This window comes from Hyaena hyaena, unplaced genomic scaffold, assembly GCF_003009895.1.
Source record: "Hyaena hyaena isolate Hyena2069 unplaced genomic scaffold, ASM300989v1 scaffold_754, whole genome shotgun sequence".
NCBI lineage: Eukaryota > Metazoa > Chordata > Mammalia > Carnivora > Hyaenidae > Hyaena > Hyaena hyaena.
In genome coordinates, this window is record NW_024081381.1 from 573,529 (window position 1) to 592,216 (window position 18,688).

The 18,688-nt window shown below is 49.3% G+C and overlaps 2 protein-coding genes across 2 annotated transcripts; one reads left to right on the forward strand and one right to left on the reverse strand.

Moving 5' to 3' along the window:
- The first annotated feature begins 222 nt into the window (after positions 1-222).
- Positions 223-3,544, forward strand: ERAS (ES cell expressed Ras). The gene is made up of 2 exons (XM_039218253.1): positions 223-270; positions 2,800-3,544. The coding sequence occupies exon 2, from the start codon at positions 2,843-2,845 to the stop codon at positions 3,542-3,544; it is 702 nt and encodes a 233-aa protein (XP_039074184.1). The 5' UTR covers positions 223-270; positions 2,800-2,842.
- Positions 3,545-4,669: 1,125 nt separating this feature from the next.
- PCSK1N (proprotein convertase subtilisin/kexin type 1 inhibitor) lies at positions 4,670-9,819 on the reverse strand. Its single transcript, XM_039218265.1, has 3 exons — positions 9,621-9,819; positions 5,434-5,906; positions 4,670-5,033 (listed from the first exon to the last, which is right to left on the reverse strand). Exons 1-3 carry the CDS (start codon positions 9,732-9,734, stop codon positions 4,838-4,840), a joined length of 783 nt encoding a protein of 260 aa, XP_039074196.1. The 5' UTR covers positions 9,735-9,819; the 3' UTR covers positions 4,670-4,837.
- Positions 9,820-18,688: the final 8,869 nt, after the last annotated feature.

Consider the following 18,688-nt stretch of genomic DNA (forward strand, 5'->3'; position numbering starts at 1 on the left):
AGCTGTACCCCCCCAAAACCGCCGCCTTTGCACACAGTTGGCTGTGGACCCCCGGCACTCACTCCCACCCCAGGCGGGGGCGTGTCCATGAAGGGGCCCTGGAGGCTACTGCGCATGCGATCTCCCTCTCCCCTCTGGCCCCCAACCTCCAACTCCCCGCCCCTGCCCCACAGGGGTGGGGTTGCAGCGTCTCATCTGTCAGTGCTGTCAGAGCTGCTGCGGTTCGGTTCCGAGAGCACCTGGAACGCAACCATCTTTCCCACGACTGAGGTGAGCCAGACCGCTAGGCCTCCAGCCCTGGCCCCGAGCAGGGAGGCCTCTGCACCTTCGGTTGTGGTGGCGCGAAGGACGTGGGCTTTGAGCAGGACCCTTCCCCCACTGCCTCCCATTCTCAGGGGCCAGGAGCCACCTCCAGCCCCTCGCTCAGCCGCCTTTGTGGAGACAGTCCTGGGTGCCGGTGTCCGCGCGGGGCGGGGAGCAGGCTGCGGTCCCGAGATGCAGGAATGGGGAAACTCCAGGCCCCTAGAACGTACTGGAGTGGGGCAGGCCAGAGTCAGGGGACAGTTTTAGGGTAAAACTTGCAGGTCCCCCACCCGTACCTCCCCGGCTGAGTCCAGGGAAAGATGACCTGGCACAGGTGTCAGCTTGTAGGGGCTCAACTTCGGGTGTGCCCCCCCACCGCTCGATACGAATCCACACGCTGCGAGCCAGGCGGCTCCGAGTGGTGGGGCCACAGGGTCTCGAAGACCCTATGGTGACACTCGTAGCTCTTGGCCCACTGCAGGTGGCTTGGTATCACCCGGGGAGGGCAAGACCCGTCTGCCATTAATCTCCGGTGGGGCCCTATGACCTCGGGCCGGTCACCGCCACCGCCAACTCGCTTATTTGAGGGTCGCTGTTCCCCCACTGACAAAGTGGCGGTGGTGTTGATGGCCCAACATCTCCAGGGTGACAGGAGGAGTCGCGTGGGCCGTCATGCGGGTCCCCTGGCGCCTGCCGAGCTCCCAGGAATTAATGCTGCTGCCCCTTATCGCTCCTGGTGCCATTTGCCAAGGGGGCAGAGCCGGTCTCACCGGTCCCCGGACTCATGCGAGGACACCCTCAGATTCCCAGTTGCCCGGACACAATCCTGAGAGTTATCGTTGACACCCCCCCGCCCCCGCCTTTTACTCATGAGCAAATCCTTTCCGTGAGTTCCACGTTCAGAACACAGAATCTGAACTCTGCGCTCAGTCTGTCCTTGCTGCTACATCTTCTCCCTCTTTCTGTCCCCCAAGCCTTCGGGGACCCCAGAGCTCTATCCTCAGTTTACCTCTCTTCATCATGCCCCCCCCCCCTGCTTTCTGAGCCAGCGTATCCAATAACTGTTTCCAGGGATACCCTGGGCCGAGGACCCTACAACTGGATCCCCATCTGGGACCTGCCCCGCCCCCCAACCCTGACCTTCAGAGCTCAAATTCAACAGAAACTGGCCACGGATACCTTGAGCCCACCCTCTGCCCCCAAACTGCCATCATCCCCGGGTTTCCAGAAAGACCCAAGGTAGCAGCCATTATGATGCATTTCCTGAGGCCACACACTGAACCAAGACAAGGATGTGTATTGAAAAAGTTTAATCATAATTTGCTATTAATAACTAACACTAATTGAGCACCTGCTGTGTGCCCACCCTCTCCTTAGCTGCATGATAATTTACTTGCTTATCTTGTTGACCATCTCCTCACTTCCAGAATCTAATCCTCCTAAGGCAGGGATTTTAGTCTATTTTGTTTGCTGCCACTTCCTCACCCCCACACCTCCCACCTTCCTTCCCCACACCCATCACAATGCCTGGCATGCCAGGAAGACTCTAGAAATAATGCATGAAAGTTAACTAATAATAAAAATGCCTAACATTAACCAATCCCCTCTGCATGTTTATCACCTATTGTTGAAATATATTTTGCTGATTTCCCTTTGTTGTTGCCTGTTCTCCTGACTAGAATGACAAGTTCCTGGCGGCCAGGGTTTGGTAACTGTTTTCCCCAGTTGTTTGTCCTTGCCACACAGTAGGTTCTCAATAGTTGTATGCTGAATAGGTAATAAAGGCTAAATTCTAATGTAAATGGCTAGCTGACCCCATAATTTGCTGATTTACTTGGGTATTGTCTCCGCCTTTTAGAATACGAACTCCCTGGGGGCAGGAATGTTGCTCAGCATATCATATGCGACGGGCACTGTGTGGGGCTTGGGGATCAACAGTGATACAAAACCAAATAGAAACTGCCCCAAATCCCTGCCCTCCCTCCTCCGGATCCGGGAGCGACTGCTAATGGGCGGGAGATATCTTTTCCGGGTGATGAAAATATTCTAAAAGTAGATTATGGTGATGGTGGGGGCGCCTGGCTGGCTCAGTCAGTGGCGCATGCGACTCTGGACCTCAGGGTTGTAGGTTCGATTCCCGCACTGGGTGTAGAGATTGCTTAAAAATAGTCTTAAAAAAGAAACAAAGATTGTGGTGATGGTTGTAGAACAGTGTGAATATACTAAAACAGTGAATTGTGCACTTTAACTAGATTAGCTTTATGGTATATAAATTAAATGTAAATAAACCTGTTTTTAAAATCACTGCCTTCACAAAGAGGGAATGAGACAAAGCAATTAAGCGACATAATGTATATAGCATATTAGAGGATGATTCACACACATCTAGACACTTAGGAAAAGTGATGCTATGCCACCTAGCTGTCCCCTTGCCCCCAAATGGTCTTGCCTAACCTACCCCTGCCCCCATTGTCTTTTCTTCTCTTTCCCTCCTAGGGTCTGGTGTTCACATCCCTTCCCTGAGCTGCCCACGGGGGGAATGGCACTGCCAAGAAAGCCTAACATGTTTGATCTGGGCCTGGGCACGTGGAGCCTTAGCTCCCAGGAGGAGAGCCAGAGGGCGCAGGGACCCCCCAACAGTGTCCGCAAGAAGCTGCCTGAGTACAAGGCGGTAGTGGTTGGTGCAAGTGGCGTGGGCAAGAGTGCGCTCACCATCCAGCTGAACCACCAGTGCTTTGTGGAAGACCACGACCCCACGATCCAGGATTCCTACTGGAAGGAGGTGGCCCTGGGTCATGGGGGCTGCATTCTGAATGTCCTGGACACGGCAGGACAGGCCACCCATAGGGCCCTGCGTGACCAGTGTGTGGCCATCGGGGATGGTGTGCTGGGGGTCTTCGCCCTGGATGACCCCTCGTCTTTAGCCCAGCTGCAGCAGATGCGGGCCACCTGGGGCCCTCACCACACCCAGCCCCTCGTCCTTGTGGGCAACAAGTGTGACCTTGTGACCGCCACCGGAGATGCTCATGCCGCTGCTGCGGCCCTTGCGAAGAGCTGGGGGGCCCCCTTCGTGGAGACCTCAGCCAAGACGCGGCAAGGGGTGGAGGAGGCCTTCACCCTTCTCATCCAGGAGATCCAAAAAGTCCGGGAGGCCATGGCAAAGGAGGCCGTGGCTGGGCCAGGTGGGGAGAAGGGCCGGCACGAGAAGACCATGTGCCGCTGCGGCTGTTCCGTGGCCTAAAGATTTTGGTCAAGAAAAGCAGCCCTCCCCCAGGCCAGGGTGGTGGTTCCTAGACAGGTGACCCGGGAGCAGGCAGCTGTGTGGGGACACTATTGGTGTACTGGAGTGAGATGACTTCCTATCTCGGGGAGGTTTTTGTTTGGTGATGGGCATCCGGTAATGTAGGGCATAGTACTGCTTACTGTTGAGCTAAGAGATTTTGTGCAAGAATAAATGGTGTTCTCAGCTTTCAAAGCTGACTCTGTGCCAAGTGTTCTGTGGGTGGGAGTGAAACTGGGGAGACTGTTACTTGAATTGTGAAATTCCTTTCATTCAAGAAATGGTGGCATGGGGAGGGGGTGGAGCCCACTGCGTGCCAGGCCCTGCTTTGGGTGCAAAGGATAGAGAGGCGAACAAGACACTTAAAAATCCCTGCCCTCCTAGATCTAACAGAAGGCAGATGTAGGAAGAAAGAGTGATGGGGGAAGTCAAGGAAAGCCTTGCTGTGGAGGTTTTGAGCAAACATTTGCAGGTACCCTGGGCCAGAGGGAATAGCCAGTACAAAGGCCAGGAGCATAAAACCGCTACCACCACGCCAACTCCCAATAGCTGCACGGCTGGGTAAGCGCACAGAGGGAGCCTCTATACTGTAGAACTCTGTCTCCACATTACCAATCAATCTAACTCAAAATGCATCCTAGCTTTCTGCCCTGACAAAGACCCTTCCTTAATGACCTGGGGACCCAGGTTCTACTTTCTCAGAGTCCAGGCCAGACCAGGACGTGACCATAGGGAAGGCCTGCAATCCGCTCCCTCTCTTCCCACAGGGAGGTACCCCCCCACCCCTGCACAGCCCAAACACTACTCCCGCCTCACAGCCACCCCTTGGTCCTCAGAAGGATGGACCCTAGAAAGATGCTACTTACAGAGGGCCCTTGAAACTGTCCTCAAAGCCTTCCGGAGTGGGGCATGGGATCTGGGTGGTTACTACCATTGTCTTTATGGATGCCTCCTCCAGCGAGAAGGGGCTTAGAGTGGGGGAGGGGGATCTCTACCGCCCCAGGGCTGGGCCCCCTCTGCCTTTGTCTGAGGGCAGCCATCATCAGCCCACCAACCCCCTACAAACTGCCCTCAGACAAGCCAACAGCTGCTTCAGATCACATTTATTGTGGGGGCAAGGGCGGGGATCTTGGGGTTCGAGGGCAGCAACCGCGGCTGACGGGATAAGCCGCTCTCAGTGTGCCGACAGAGAGCAGGTGGGGTGTTGGGGTGGGGTGCTCCTGGGCCAGAGGGCGCGCAGGATTCAGGCGGTGCTCAGGCGGGTAGGAGGCGGCGCACTGGCGCCTGGGGCGAAGGGTTCTCCAGGCGCTTCACCCGCAGCAGGGCCCCCAGCACACCCTCAGGGGGCACTTCCCGGCTCAGATCCTGGTCCGCGGCGCGGCGGAGGCGGCGCGGGGCAGCCACAGCCTCGGGGTCCGCGCTCCCCGCCAGGATCCGCCCCAACAAGTACCTGCAGGAGAGCCGAGTGAAAGGCGGTGAGAATGTGCCCGTGCCTCAACATGGCGGGCCTAGGTCCCAGATGACCCTGCAACCCCATACTACCTGCAGACCTGCCCGTCTCCAGCCTCCTCCCCAGCCCACTGCCTTTCAGTTGTCCCTGCCTCCCAACCCCCTTCACCCCCCCCCCCCGAAACCAGACATCGGAGCCCCCTCCCCGGGACTGAGAGTCCTGTTCCCCCACTATCTCCCCAGCCAGGCATCTCTGACCCTACACCCTGGGTCCAGCTCCTCACTCCCTCTGTGAGGGTCCCAGGGCCTAGGTGTCTCACCACACTGTGAGACGGGGCCCAGCCGTCCCCCCTCGCCCTGCTTCCCCGCCAGGATGCAGACGCCGCCCCCTGCTGGGCAACCTCAGCAGCTCCGGGTCCACATCTGGCGTCTCGTCGCCGGCGTCCTCTGCATCGGGGCCCGTGGGGCCGTCGTCGTAGACTGGGGGCCGGGGTCTGAGCGCAGCGGCAGGGGCAGGGGCGGGGACGAGCTGGGCCGCGAGGGCTGCAGGGTCCAGGCGCGCACGGAGCAGGGCGCGGGCTAGCTGCGCGGCGGGAGCGTCGGGGTCGTCCTCCAGGCCCAGCGCGGGGTCGTTAGTGCGGGGTGCGCTCCAGGCGCGCAGCAGCTGCGCCAGGACGCGCGCCTGCTGATCCTCTGCCTCCTGCGCCTCGGCCCGCGCCCGCTCCTGCCTTTCTGCCTCCAGCAGGTGCGCCAGCGCCCGCGCCAGCTCCTGCATAGCCCCCGCCGCTTCGCCGCGGGGCACTGCTCGCCGGAAGCGGCGGGGAGCGCCAGCCTCGGCCATGGGCGACGAGGCTGCGCCCAGGCCACGGGGTTCCTGCCAGAAGACGAGAGGGGGGCGAGATATCAGCGTCCATCAGCCCAGGGCCCCCCACCCAGGGGAGCTCCGTGGACCTCGAAAATCCCCAGATGCCACCAAAGGCACCGTGGCCCCGCAAATATACCCAGACACCCCTAAAGCCACTGGAGACCCCCAAATATCCCCAGACAAAAGACCCCCATAGATCCTCAACCCCACGATTTCCTAGTGATTCAGAATTTGCCCCAGGGCTGCTGGAGAACAGGTGTTGTTGTTATTGTTGTTGTTAACAGGAGTGGTGATGTCAGACATGACAGCCGTAGATTTTTCTATATCGATGTTATGTACTATAAGAACCATATCTGCATTTTATAGGTACCTATTTATTGTTCACTTGCGTTACCTAAAACGTAGCAGACTGCTCTGCACCTTGCACTTTGGAATCTATATCTAGATCACTACCTTTAAGTGCATCTTTTCCCTATCCCTTTTCTTTCTCTTCATTCCCTCCCTTCCCCCCCTTCCTCCCTCTTCCTCTCTCCTTCCCTCTCCTTTTCTCCCTCTCCTCTCTCCCCTTACACTCTCTTCTTTTCTTTCCACTGCACTGAATCCCTTTCGTGTGGATGGGCATATTTTATTTAACTAGTCTTCAACTAATGGACATTTACGGTGTTTCCAATCTTTTGCTATTCCTTTTTTTTTAAACATTTTATTTTTTAAGTAATCTACACCAAAGTGGGGCTTGAACTCAACTCCATCAAGAGCCTCATGGTCCACCGCCTGAGCCAGCCAGATGCCCTCAATCTTTTGCTGTCCTTATCATGTTGGGATGAATAACCTTGTTCACGTATTATTTGGCTTGTGTGTACATCTTTCTTTAGGATAAATTACCCAGTGACTAATTTTCAATTCGGACAGTTATAAAACAATTTCAAAAAGTTTAAAGAAATTTTTAAAAAGGTATCAAAAGGGTGAGTAAGGGGGAAAAAAAGACCATAAAAATGACCATGAAGAGTTGAAAAAGAAACACATTGAACATCTAGAAATATGTTTTGTTTTTTGTTTGTGTTTTTATTTAAGTAATCTCTACAGCCAACAGGGGGCTCGAACGAATTTACAATCAAGAGTATCAAGAGATCAAGAGTCGCTCGCTCTGCTGACTGGCAAGCCAGGCGCCCCTTGACTGTTTAATTTTTTATTTCATTTAAAACGTATTTCTAGGGCCGTATTTTGTCTAGCTCAGTCAAAAGAACGTGCAACTCTTGATCTCAGGGTTGTAAGTTCGAGCCCCACGTTGGCTATAGAGATTACTTAAAAATGAAATCTTTAAAAAAATTAAAACAGGCCAATTAAACAGCAGATTCAATAGAGCAGAAGGAAGTAATAAGATTGAACAGAGCTTAAGAACAGATCCACAGATCTTGACACGTGCTACACAATAGAAGGGACACTCAGAGCAGACAGCGTCCACTCCTTCAAAAACTCATGCAGGGACAACAAATGATCCCAACGTGGGAGCAATGGAAAGCAAAAGACGAATATGTTTGACTCCATTCAAATTAAGGATTTGTTATCCCAAGACACCATAAAAAGAGTGAATTGGAGAAGATGCCTGCAACCAAATAGTTAATAAACGATTGGCATCCGATCCACAAAGAAGCCTAAAAAACCAAGAGGCAAACAAACTAAGCCTAGGAAAAGCTGATGATCAAGTATTTCACAAAAAAGGATACTCAAACAGTGACTAAATATATGAGAAGTAGGGCACCTCATTAGTAATCAGGAAAATGCAAATTAAAATGCCAATGAGCTACTATGCACAGTGCGTCCAAAAAGATTGCCAAAGATCAAACCGTCTAATAATGTCCAGTGTTGGCATGGCTGTGGAAAAAATGGAAACTCTCATACACTGCTGGTGGGAATTCAATTGCCAAATTGACTTTGAAAAAACAACCTGGCAATGTCTAAAAAGATGCACAAATCCTGTGACCCACTCCTGGGATGGTACGCTGTTTGAAATAGCATAAAAATGGAGAGAGCAGGGGAAAAGCCTGGAAATAACCCACATGTCTACTGACTTATTGAGAATGAATTTATAAAACCATGATGTACTCATACTGGTAATATACTCAGAAAATAAAAATAAAATATGATGCAGCGACTGACTTTTGTAAATGAATTATAGCCACGCACTTCAATGTGAAAATGTGGATGGTGGATGTATCTCTCACAACCGATGCAGAGCCAAAAAAAAAAAAAAAAGCAAAAACAAAAACAACAAAAAAGGTTGGAATTCAACTGCAGGTGGCCTAAGACATCCTGATGACTTCCTAGTGACCCCTAGTGACGACCAGGAGCCAGATGCCTGGCATGATTCCATTTCTATGAGAAAAGGCTAAAACAACATATTGTTTAGACATACAACACTTATGTGAGGATTCCTTACAAAAGTAAGAAACCAATGAACAGAAAATACAGGATAATGTTTGTGGAGGGGAGGGTTACTGTACCCAGGGGCTTCTAACTACTGATCATGCTGTATTTCGTAAACTCAGCGGTGGGGACACATGGGGATTATTTTATCATTATTCCTTACATCATACATGTGTGTTAACTATATTATGCCATATATATAATATTTAATAATTTTTATATCCCCCATCCTTGATGCCGGCAGCCCTGTAGAGTTGGAGGATGATGTGCTCCAAGGGCCCTGAGCACCACCACCCCTCAGTCCCTGGGAACCACACACTCACCAGCAATCACAACATCACACACGCTCAAACGGACGAGCAGGCGTTGAGATGTCACATGTGCAACGCAACGTTGCCACATCCACACACAAGGAACTGCACACATTCACACACACGGCTGCTCATGCAGTTACCATCGCCAAGCTACCCAGATGCGAGGACACGCACCACCCTTAAAGACACAATGCAGCACAGAGACATCATGGCTCCTCTCCCCACAATGACACAGCTCCACAAAGGGACGGAGAAACAGCCTCATGAACACCCATACAAAATCCTAGTCACTTGTTCAACAGAACCAAAATGGGATGTGCACATGGGAAGGCAAAAACCACTCCCTCCCAAAAGACGAAATCTCTCTTTCTCCCCACCCCCACCGCCCACCCCCCGTCACACATACACACACGCGCGCGCGCGCGGGCACACACACACACAAAGACACGCCCAAAGGTCAGTCATCATCATAGGATTCACCAACACACACTGTCACTGAGACAAGTCACACGCAGAAACACCACCGGCATCACACACCCTGCACATTCAGACTCACAACCGCACCTCTGTACGGATGCTCTCGGAAGCGCTGACATCAAAGGACACACACTTACAGGGCCACCACATTCTCACGCCCTTGTCATCGCATCTCATGCACACACACCGGTGCGCGCACTCCCTTCCCGAAAGCGCGCTAGTCCCGTGGACAACGCCACAGACGACGGGCGGGGCGAGGCCCGGCCTGCACCAGGTGCCAAGGATGGGCTGGGCGCGGCTGCCAGGCGAGCCCCGCACACCGCCACCCGCACACCCAGAGGCCGAGTCCGGCATCGCCTGGGCGCGGACTGGCGGCTGGACCCCGGGCCACCCTGACCGATTTCCCCGCATGTCCGGGAGCGAGGATGAAGGGCCAGCAGCCGAGCACAGACCCTTGCCCGCAGCACCCTCCTCCCCACCCCCACCCCGAGCCCGATCGGTATCGCACCTTTCCCGGCCGTGCGCAGAACGCGGGGGGCGGCCGAAGTAAACCCAACAGCAGCAGCACCAAAAGGCCGACGCCCCCGGCCCGCGGCCCGCCGAGCAGTGGCGACCACGCCATGCTGCCCCAGCGAGCCGGGCTCCGGACGGGCGGACTGGCTGGCAAATGCGCAGCACCTGGGCTAGCGGGCACGGCTGCGGCGCTCTGCGGCTGCGCACGCCAGGGAACCCGGCCCTCCCCTGCCCACCCCCTCTCCCACCACTCTACGCAGGCGCGACCTGGGAGCGCCAGCAGCCCCTCCATCCTGCCCATCGCCTTGGAGATGCCCAAGGGGCAAAGTAGAAAGCTGGAGCCTTCGATGGCGGTTGCCATGGCAGTAGGAGGGCAGTTGCCAGGGCAACAGACCTTGCTGTCCCTTAGCAGACAGGCAAGAAAAATTGACTCAGTGGAGTGGAATGGGGAGTCTGGTCCCCACCTCTCTCTCCCTGGAAGGAGATATATGACTTGTTCACTGGATAAACAATTACTCGCTACTGTGGGCGAGGATAGATACATAGATCTTAGATAGATTTATATTTATATTTATAATCTATTTAGATAGATAGATTTTACCCATATGTTGCTCAAGAAAGGATTTCAAGTCACTGAAAATGATATATCAAAGGAAACAAAACTGGTAAAATTTGTGTATCCATTGGGCAAAAAATGTTGGGAAGGGAATGTTAGTAGTTATTTCTGGGAGGGGCAATAAATAATGGTTTGTCAGTTTCTCCTTTACAGTTTTCTCTGCTGTCTGAAAAATGTTGTAATGAATAGGTATTACTATTATAATCAGATAAAAAGATAAAGATTATTTTCATTTTGGAATTAAAACGAAGTATGGTAACACGACATAAATTAAAAGTGAAGAAAAGAAAGATCCATTTGTGTTGCTGTGAGCATATCTAATCCATGGATTCTGTCTCCATCTCTGCAGTGTAACAATTTACAATGAAAATCATCACACACATCCCTTTCTGGACCTGAAGTTGGTATACCCGCGATGGTGTGATGAACACATGTTTAAGGTGGTTCCCATGATCTTGCCTCCTGGTGTCCACAATATTTTTTTTCTTTTTTTAATGTTTATTTATTTTTGAGAGGGGAGGAGGGGCAGAGAGAGAGGGAGACAGATGATCCGAAGCAGGCTCCCCGCTGACAGCAGCGAGCCACATGGGGGGACCTGCCTGAGCTGAAGTCGGATACGCAACTGACTGAGCCACCCAGGCGCCCTCTGGTGTCCACAATGTCATGTAATCACCTTCCCTTTGAAAGTGTGCATGACCAAAGGTGACCAGATATATGTGCTTACGTGTACATAATTATGTTAGAAATGAGATTAACACTGTTACAGGTGGGAAAGTCTGCATTGTGTGAATGGAGGTCAGGGTTCTTGGATTCCCCAGGGAAGACTTGCGTGAGGATCCATGCTCAACGAGAGACAGCCAGAAGGAAGGTGGCAAGCACAAAACAGTTTATTAAGGACAATACACTTGTCAAGAAGGGAGGGTGGCCAAGCCCAGAGGTGACAACTGCTCCAGGGTTAGGGGTGTCTTTTCTTTTTATGTTTGCAGAAGTTATGGGTCATAGCTCAGGTGGTCTCAAACTGAGGTTGTTTCCAATCATCTAAGGGACTCCTCTTACCAGTTGGGAGGGAAAGTTTTTGGCCCTACAAGGTTCTTGATGGAACTGTCATGGCCATCTTTCCCCAGGGAGTGGGGGCCATTGGTGGGGGGAATGAAACCACAATGTAAATATATTATAATGAAGCTATAGTTACCTTGGGGCAGAGGTTGAAGAGCAAAGTACATGGTCTGCACCTGAGGCTCTTCCAGCCCTGGGGTACTGGAAGCTGTAAGGCCAGGATGCTAAAAGCCACAAAGTCAGGGTGTTGTGCCCTCAGGCTTCTTTTAAAGTTTATTTATTTATTTTGAGAAAGAGAGAGAGAGAGAGAGAGCACGCGAGCACAGGTGAGGGAGGGGCAGAGAAAAGGAGAAACAGAATCCCAAGAATCAGCACAGAGCCTGATGCAGGACTTGAATTCACGAATTCATGAACTGTCAGATCATGACCTCAGCTGAGATCGAGAATTGGACACTTGACTGACTGAGCCACACAGGCGCCCCTGCCCTCAGGCTTCTAATGTGTCACCGGTTTATCACCATCTTTGCCTCCAGCTGATGTCCAACTAACTGCCTACTCTATCAAAATAATCATGTTTCGAGGTGACTCCCACTCCTTATTGGCTTTGATGATGCAAGTGGCTGCTTTGGGGAACCTCAGGTGACAAGGAAGAGAGGGTAGCGTCTAGGAACTGAAGGTGACCTCCCGCTGACAGTCAGCAAGAAATCAAAGCTCCTAGTCCTTCAACTGCAAGGAACTGAATTCTGCCAATGACCTGGGTAAGCTTGGATCCTTCCCCAGTCAAGTTTCAGATGAGACTGCAGCCCTTCCATTTCAGCTTTGTGAGACCCTAGGCAGAGATTCCAGTTAAGCCACATCATGACTCCCGATCCACAGGAACTGTGAGCCAGTATCGTTGCAAGTATGCTGTGTTAAGCCGAGAAGTAACATATCAACAAACGAGGAATAGAAGAAAACTTCCTCAGCCTGATAAAGGACAAGACCCTGCAGCTAACATCATACTTAACACTAAAAGACTGAAAGCTTTCCCCACAGGGATCAGGATCAAGACAAGGATGTTCCAGGGGCACCTGGCTGGCTCAGTTGGTAGAGCACATGACTCTTGATCTCAGGGTGGTGAGTTTAAGCCCCACGTTGGGCGTAGAGATTACTTTAAAGAGAAAAAAGGCAAGGATGTTCCTTCACCACTTCTACCACTTCCATTTGACATTGTACTCAAGGTCCTAGTCAGGACACTTAGGCAAGAAAAAAAGGCATCCATATTGGAAAGGCAGAAGTGAAATTATTTCCATTTGCAAATGACATGATCTGATACATGGATAAACTTAAGGAATCCACAACAAAACCCTTAGAGTTAATAAATGAGACCAACAAGGTTGCAGGATATAAGATCAATATTATAAAACTCAATCACATTTCTATACACTAGCAATGAAGAGTCCAAAATGAAATTAAGAAAACAATTCCAGTTGCAATAGCATCAAAAAGAATAAAAACACCTAGAAACAAATTTAACAAAATAAGTGCAAGAGTGTACCCTGAAAACTACAAAAACCTAACATAAGCTCAAATCCCATAATCACTTCCTTCCAACGCCCCTTTTTCAGATACTCCATGGTTCCTCATGGTGTGTGGGCTCCCTCATTGCAGCAAGCCAATCAATAAACCCAATTTGGTTTGGCTGCAGCCGTGTTCCTGATGGTCTTTGATGTGCACTAACACAAATGGAGAAGGTTCAGCAAAAACCCTCACTGCCCTGCTCTGTGACCTTCAACTCAGTAATAGTGCTCATAGGTGAAACCACTTGTGTCTCCAGCTAATTGAGTCACCTCCCCGCCCAAGCTTGGAAGGAAGTTAACAGTGACTTGAATATAGACATTTCAACAAGGTCCTCTGCATTGGGTTTATTTGTTTTATTTATTTTCCTAGGAATAAAGATCCCTGGGACTTTGGTTATCTAATCAAATACGTATTGTTACTTGGGGAAAATTGTCTTGTAGCTTTCTACCACCTGCTCTTATGGTCTGTCTAATTGTATATAGTAAATATATAAGTGTGTTATGTTTAGTTATATAGTTGAGTGTTACTTTGCAACAAAAGGAAAAGTCTATAGGAAGAGAAAGACCATAGCCCTGACACATTTATTTTCAAGCTGGCCCTGGGGGCTAAGGAGCTCAGGTTTCCTCAGACCAGCATCCTTTGGACAAACAAGGCGTGGATCACCATTAGAAAATCTTATGTAGAATCAGTCTCAAATAGGTATTTGTTCACACATGTTCATGGCAGCTTTATTCACAACAGCTAAAACATGGAAGCAACACAAGTGTCCATCAGTGGATGAATGGATAAGCAAAATGTGATATATACCTACAATGGAATATTATTCGGCCTTTAAGAAAGGAAATTCTGACACACTACAACGTGGATAAATACGGAGGACATTATGCTGAGTGAGATAAGCCAGTCCCCAAAAGATGAATACTGTTTGAGTCCATGTCTATGAGGTACTTAGAATCGTCAAAATCACAGAGACAGAAAGTAGAATGATGGGTTGCCAGGGGGAGGGGAGAATAGGGAGTTAGTGTTTAATGAGTCCAGAGTTTCCGTTTTGTAAGATAAAATGAGTTATGGAGATGGATGGTGGCTGGGGCGCCTGGATGGCTTAGTCGGTTAAGCGTCCGACTTTCGCTTAGGTCATGATCTCGCAGTTCGTGGGTTCGAGCCCCGCATCGGGCTCTGTGCTGACTGCCAGCTCAGAGCCTGGAGCCTATTTCAGAGTCTGTATCTCCCTCTCTCTCTGACCCTCCCCTGCTCACGCTGTCCCTCTCTCTCTCTCCTAGAAATAAATAAAAATATTTTTTAAAAAAAGAGATGGATGGTGGCAATAGTTGCACAATCTTATGAATGTATTTAATACTGCTGAAATGTACACTTAATGGTAAAGATGGTAAATTTTATGTTATGTGTATTTCACCACAATAAAACAAACAAAGGTTACATGAATTTCTTCCTCAGTTTTGTCCTTGTGTCCCTGAGAATTGTTTTGTTTAGTTTCATCTGCCCAGAGTCAGGAGAGTTTTTATTCCCGGCCCATGATCAGTGACCATTGGCCTTTGGCCAAAATCTGGAGACACCAGTTACACAAGCAATTCTCGTGAGATCTCCTCGGTCTGAAACGGCCTCATCTGGGGCACGCACCTGCTTCCTTCATGTTTTCTCAGTAAAATGTCAACATGTATGTTTATCCCTCTAACTGGCATAATTTTATCAGGGAGATTTCAGAATTGCAGTAGCCACTTTAGGAAACTTTTGCCATGAGCAAGATTGTTCCTTCGATGGATGCTTTAGAACCAAAAGGACAGAAATCCACATGAAAAAATGGTTTGTTTCATTTATCTAAGAGAGAGATCATTTTGCTTAACAAAGGAGACGTCCTTCTCTTCATTTCTGTATTTGGGGATTACGAAGTGCTGACTTTAGGGCTACCTGGGTGGCTCAGTTGGTTAAACGTCCGACTCTTGATTTTGGCTCAGGTTATGATCTCATGGTTCGTAGGATCGAGCCCCATGAGCCCCACGTCAGGCTCTGTGGGGGCAGTGTGGAGCCTGCTTGGCACTCTCTCCCTTTCTCTCTCTGCCCCCGCCCCCGCTCACGTGCACACTGCCTCTCAAAATAAATAAATATGATTTTTAAAAAATTCCTCTTTTATGTTATTTTTTAAATGTTTATTTTTGAGACATGAGGCTTGAACTCACAAACCATGAGATTATGACCTGAGCCAAACTCGCACGCTTAATTGACTGAACCACCCAGGTGCTCCTAAAAATTCCTCTTTATTCTTTATTTTATTTTTTAAAAATTTTTTTAAATCTTTTTTTTATTATTATTTTTTTTTATAGGAGAGAGAGAGAGACAGCGTGAGCAGGGGAGGGTCAGAGAGAGAGGGAGTCACAGACTGAAATAGGCTCCAGGCTCTGAGCTGGCAGTCAGCACAGAGCCCGACGCGGGGCTCGAACCCACGAACCACGAGATCATGACCTAAGCGAAAGTCGGACGCTTAACCGACTAAGGAACCCAGGCACCCCTAAATCTTTTTTATTTTTTTTATTTTTTTAATGTTTTATTTATTTTTGAGAGAGTGATAGAGACAGCATGAGCAGGGGAGGGTCAGAGAGAGAGGGAGACACAGAATCTGAAGACAGGCTCCAGGCTCTGGGCCAGCTGTCAACACAGAGCCCAATGTGGAGCTCGAACCCACAAACTGTGAGATCATGACCTGAGCCGAAGTCGAATGTTTAACCGACTGAGCCACCCAGGCGCCCCTAAAAATTCCTCCTAAAAAAAAAAGAAAGTGCTGAATTTTAATAGTGTGCCTCGATGACATTGTCAAGGGCCCAATTTATTGTTTAAATCAGCTGTAATAACTCTTTTCAATATGTTTATGTCATATTGTATTTTCTTGCAGCCCAAAGTCTTCCCCTCTGCTTTCTGAGGGAAGATGACTAGCATTTTACAGTGTTCATTTCATGTTCCTCTGAAGCCACTACAGGAACCCTTATCAAAATGGACAAACCAATGAAGGAAATTCTACATAGTTTGCCATTACTTGAGATAACCATAAGAAGAATGGAGGTTAAAAAAATTTTTTTTTTTAAAAAGGGGCGCCTGGGTGGCTCAGTTGGTTGGGCGGCTGACTTCGGCTCAGGTCATGATCCCATGGTTTGTGGGTTCGAGCCCCGTGTCGGGCTCTGTGCTGACAGCTAGATCAGAGCCTGGAGCCTATCTTTGGATTCTGTGTCTCCCTCTCTCTCTGACCCTCCCCTGCTCACACCGTCTCTCTCTCTCAGAAATAAATTAAAATTAAAATTAAAAAAAAAGAAGAATGGAGGTTTAGCAAACACACTTCATGATATTAGCCAGAATAACAGAGAGAAACCAACATTGATGGTGTAACTTTAAGGGTCTTGCTGAGACAGTCCCCTTGAATGTCATACCTCCAATGACACAATCATGGCAAAGACTATAAAGATAGGATGTCGATAGGAACCAAAGACTTGAGGCCCCTTTGAACACCTCCAAAGTGGCTATGAGCACGTTCTGGCTGTGGTTTATTTTCCAGGTCAACTGAGCCTTTCATTGCCAGAGAGTTTTTGTTGTAAGGGCAGGAGAATTATCATCCATAATCTTCAGAAAAAGTAGACATCTAATGGAATTCTAAAAGTAAAGGCAGGGTGCCTGGGTGGCTCAGTTGGTTAAGTATGACTTTGGCTCGGGTCATCATCTCAAGATTCGTGAATTGGAGCCCTCATTGGGCTCTATGCTGTCAGCACACAGCTTGCTTCAAATCTTCTGTCCCCCCCTCCCCCTGCCCCTTCCCCACGGCAGCTGGCTGGCTCAGTCAGTGGAGCATGTGATTCTTCATCTAGGTTGGAGTTGTGAGTTCGAGCCCTTTGTTGGGTGTAGAGATTACTTAAAAATAACAAGGGGCGCCTGGGTGGCTCAGCCAGTTGAGCGTCCGACTTTGGCTCAGGTCATGATCTCGCAGTTTGTGAGTTTGAGCCCTGTGTCAGGCTCTGTACTGACAGCTCAGAGCCTGAAGCCTGCTTTGGATTCTGTGTTTCCCTCTCTCTGTGCTCCTCCCCTGCTCACACCCTGTCTCTCTCTCTCTCAAGAATAAAGATTTAAAAAGTTTTTTTTAATTAAAAATAACAAAAAATCTTTAAAAGTAAAAGCAACATAAAACAAACTGATGGTTGCAAGGTTGCCAGAGGGGAAGAGGATTGGCAGAAAGGGGTGGAGGGGAGTAGAACATACAGGCTTCCAGTTATGGAATAAAAAAGTCATGGGGGGGGGGCGCCTGGGTGGCTTAGTCGGTTAAGCGTCCGACTTTCGCTTAGGTCATGATCTCGCAGTTCGTGGGTTCGAGCCCCGCGTCAGGCTCTGTGCTGACTGCCAGCTCAGAGCCTGGAGCCTGTTTCAGTCTGTGACTCCCTCTCTCTCTGACCCTCCCCTGCTCACGCCGTCTCTCTCTCTCTCTCTCCTAGAAATAAAAAAAATTAAAAAAAAAAAGTCATGGGGACAAAAGGCACAGCATAGGGAATATAGTCAATGGTATGTAATGGCGCTGTATGGTGACAGATGGTAACTACCCTTGCAGTCAGCATAGCATAACATATGGGGATGTTGAATCACCATGAATCACTATGTACACCTGAAACTAATATAACATTGTGTGCCAACTACAATAAAAAAAAAAATCTGGAGTGCCTGGGTGGCCGAGTGGGTTAAGCATCTGACTCTTGATCTCAGCTCAGATCACAATCTCATGGTTCCTGACTTTGAGCCCTGAGTCGGGCTTTGTGCTGATAACGAGGAGCCTGCTTGGGATTCTCTCCTCTCTTTCTGCCCTTCCCCTGCTCACATTCTCTCTCTCTCTCAAAAATAAATAAACATCAAAGAAGAACCTCTGTGTTTCTTTAAAAAAAAAAAAAAAAAAAGTAACAGGGTGAGAGTAGGGAGATCATCCTGAGAGATACTTCAGTTGGTTACTAGAGGGCGTCATGGTACAATAGCAGTCAAGATTCACAGTGGAATAAAAAGAAAAAAAAGAAGTGCTGCAGATCAGAAGTTAACCTTGTTTCGTCATCTTGGGGACAAGCCCTGCACCTCTGCAGTCATCAGCTTCCGGAGAATTCCTAAGAATCCTGATTGATGCCTATTAATATGTCTTTTCCAAGAAGTTTGAGGGCGAGTTTACCTCTGATTCTGCTGGCTTTGTTTTGGTGGATATTTTGAATTTTTTAAAAAGTAATATCTACACTTAACGTGGGGCTCAAACTCACAACCCTAAGATCAAGAGTTGCATGCTCCTCTGGGCGCCCTGGGTGGCTCAGTTGGTTGAGCATCCAACCTCAGCTCAGGTCATGATCTCGCCGCTCATGAGTTCGAGCCCCGCACGAGGCTCTGTGCTGATAGCTCAGAGCCTGGAGCCTGCTTCGGATTCTGTGTCTCCCTCTCTCTGTCCTCCCCCTATCATGTTATGTCTCTCTCTCTCTCCCCCTCTCTTTTAAAAATAAACATTTTTTTAAAAATTGGAAAAAAAAAGAGTTGCATGCTCTTCCAACTGAGCCAGCCACGTACCTCTACATGGATATTTTGTAAATGCAGCTTGAACCTGTTAGGGAGACATCTGGAGGCATCAGATGAATCTCTAGTGGTATGAAGTCACATTGGCCTATAATAGGGTAGAATCTAGGATTCCAGGGGAAATTACAAAACACATGGGGTAGTCTGTTATTAACTCTGAAATAATTAACAAGAGGTGGTCCCCAACGTGGATAGAACGTATTGCCATTAGTTTTGAGGGTTTTTCAGAAGTGTGCTGATTTTTT

Bases quoted from the DNA above. Each gene is read 5' to 3' on its own strand.
- PCSK1N (XM_039218265.1), bottom strand. From the start codon at position 9,734: ATGGCGTGGTCGCCACTGCTCGGCGGGCCGCGGGCCGGGGGCGTCGGC. The intron at 5,907-9,620 runs GTGCGATACCGA...GTCTTCTGGCAG, and splicing joins TCTGCGCACGGCCGGGAAAG to GAACCCCGTGGCCTGGGCGC. The intron at 5,034-5,433 runs GTTGCCCAGCAG...GCTCTCCTGCAG, and splicing joins GTGGACCCGGAGCTGCTGAG to GTACTTGTTGGGGCGGATCC.
- ERAS (XM_039218253.1), top strand. From the start codon at position 2,843: ATGGCACTGCCAAGAAAGCCTAACATGTTTGATCTGGGCCTGGGCACG.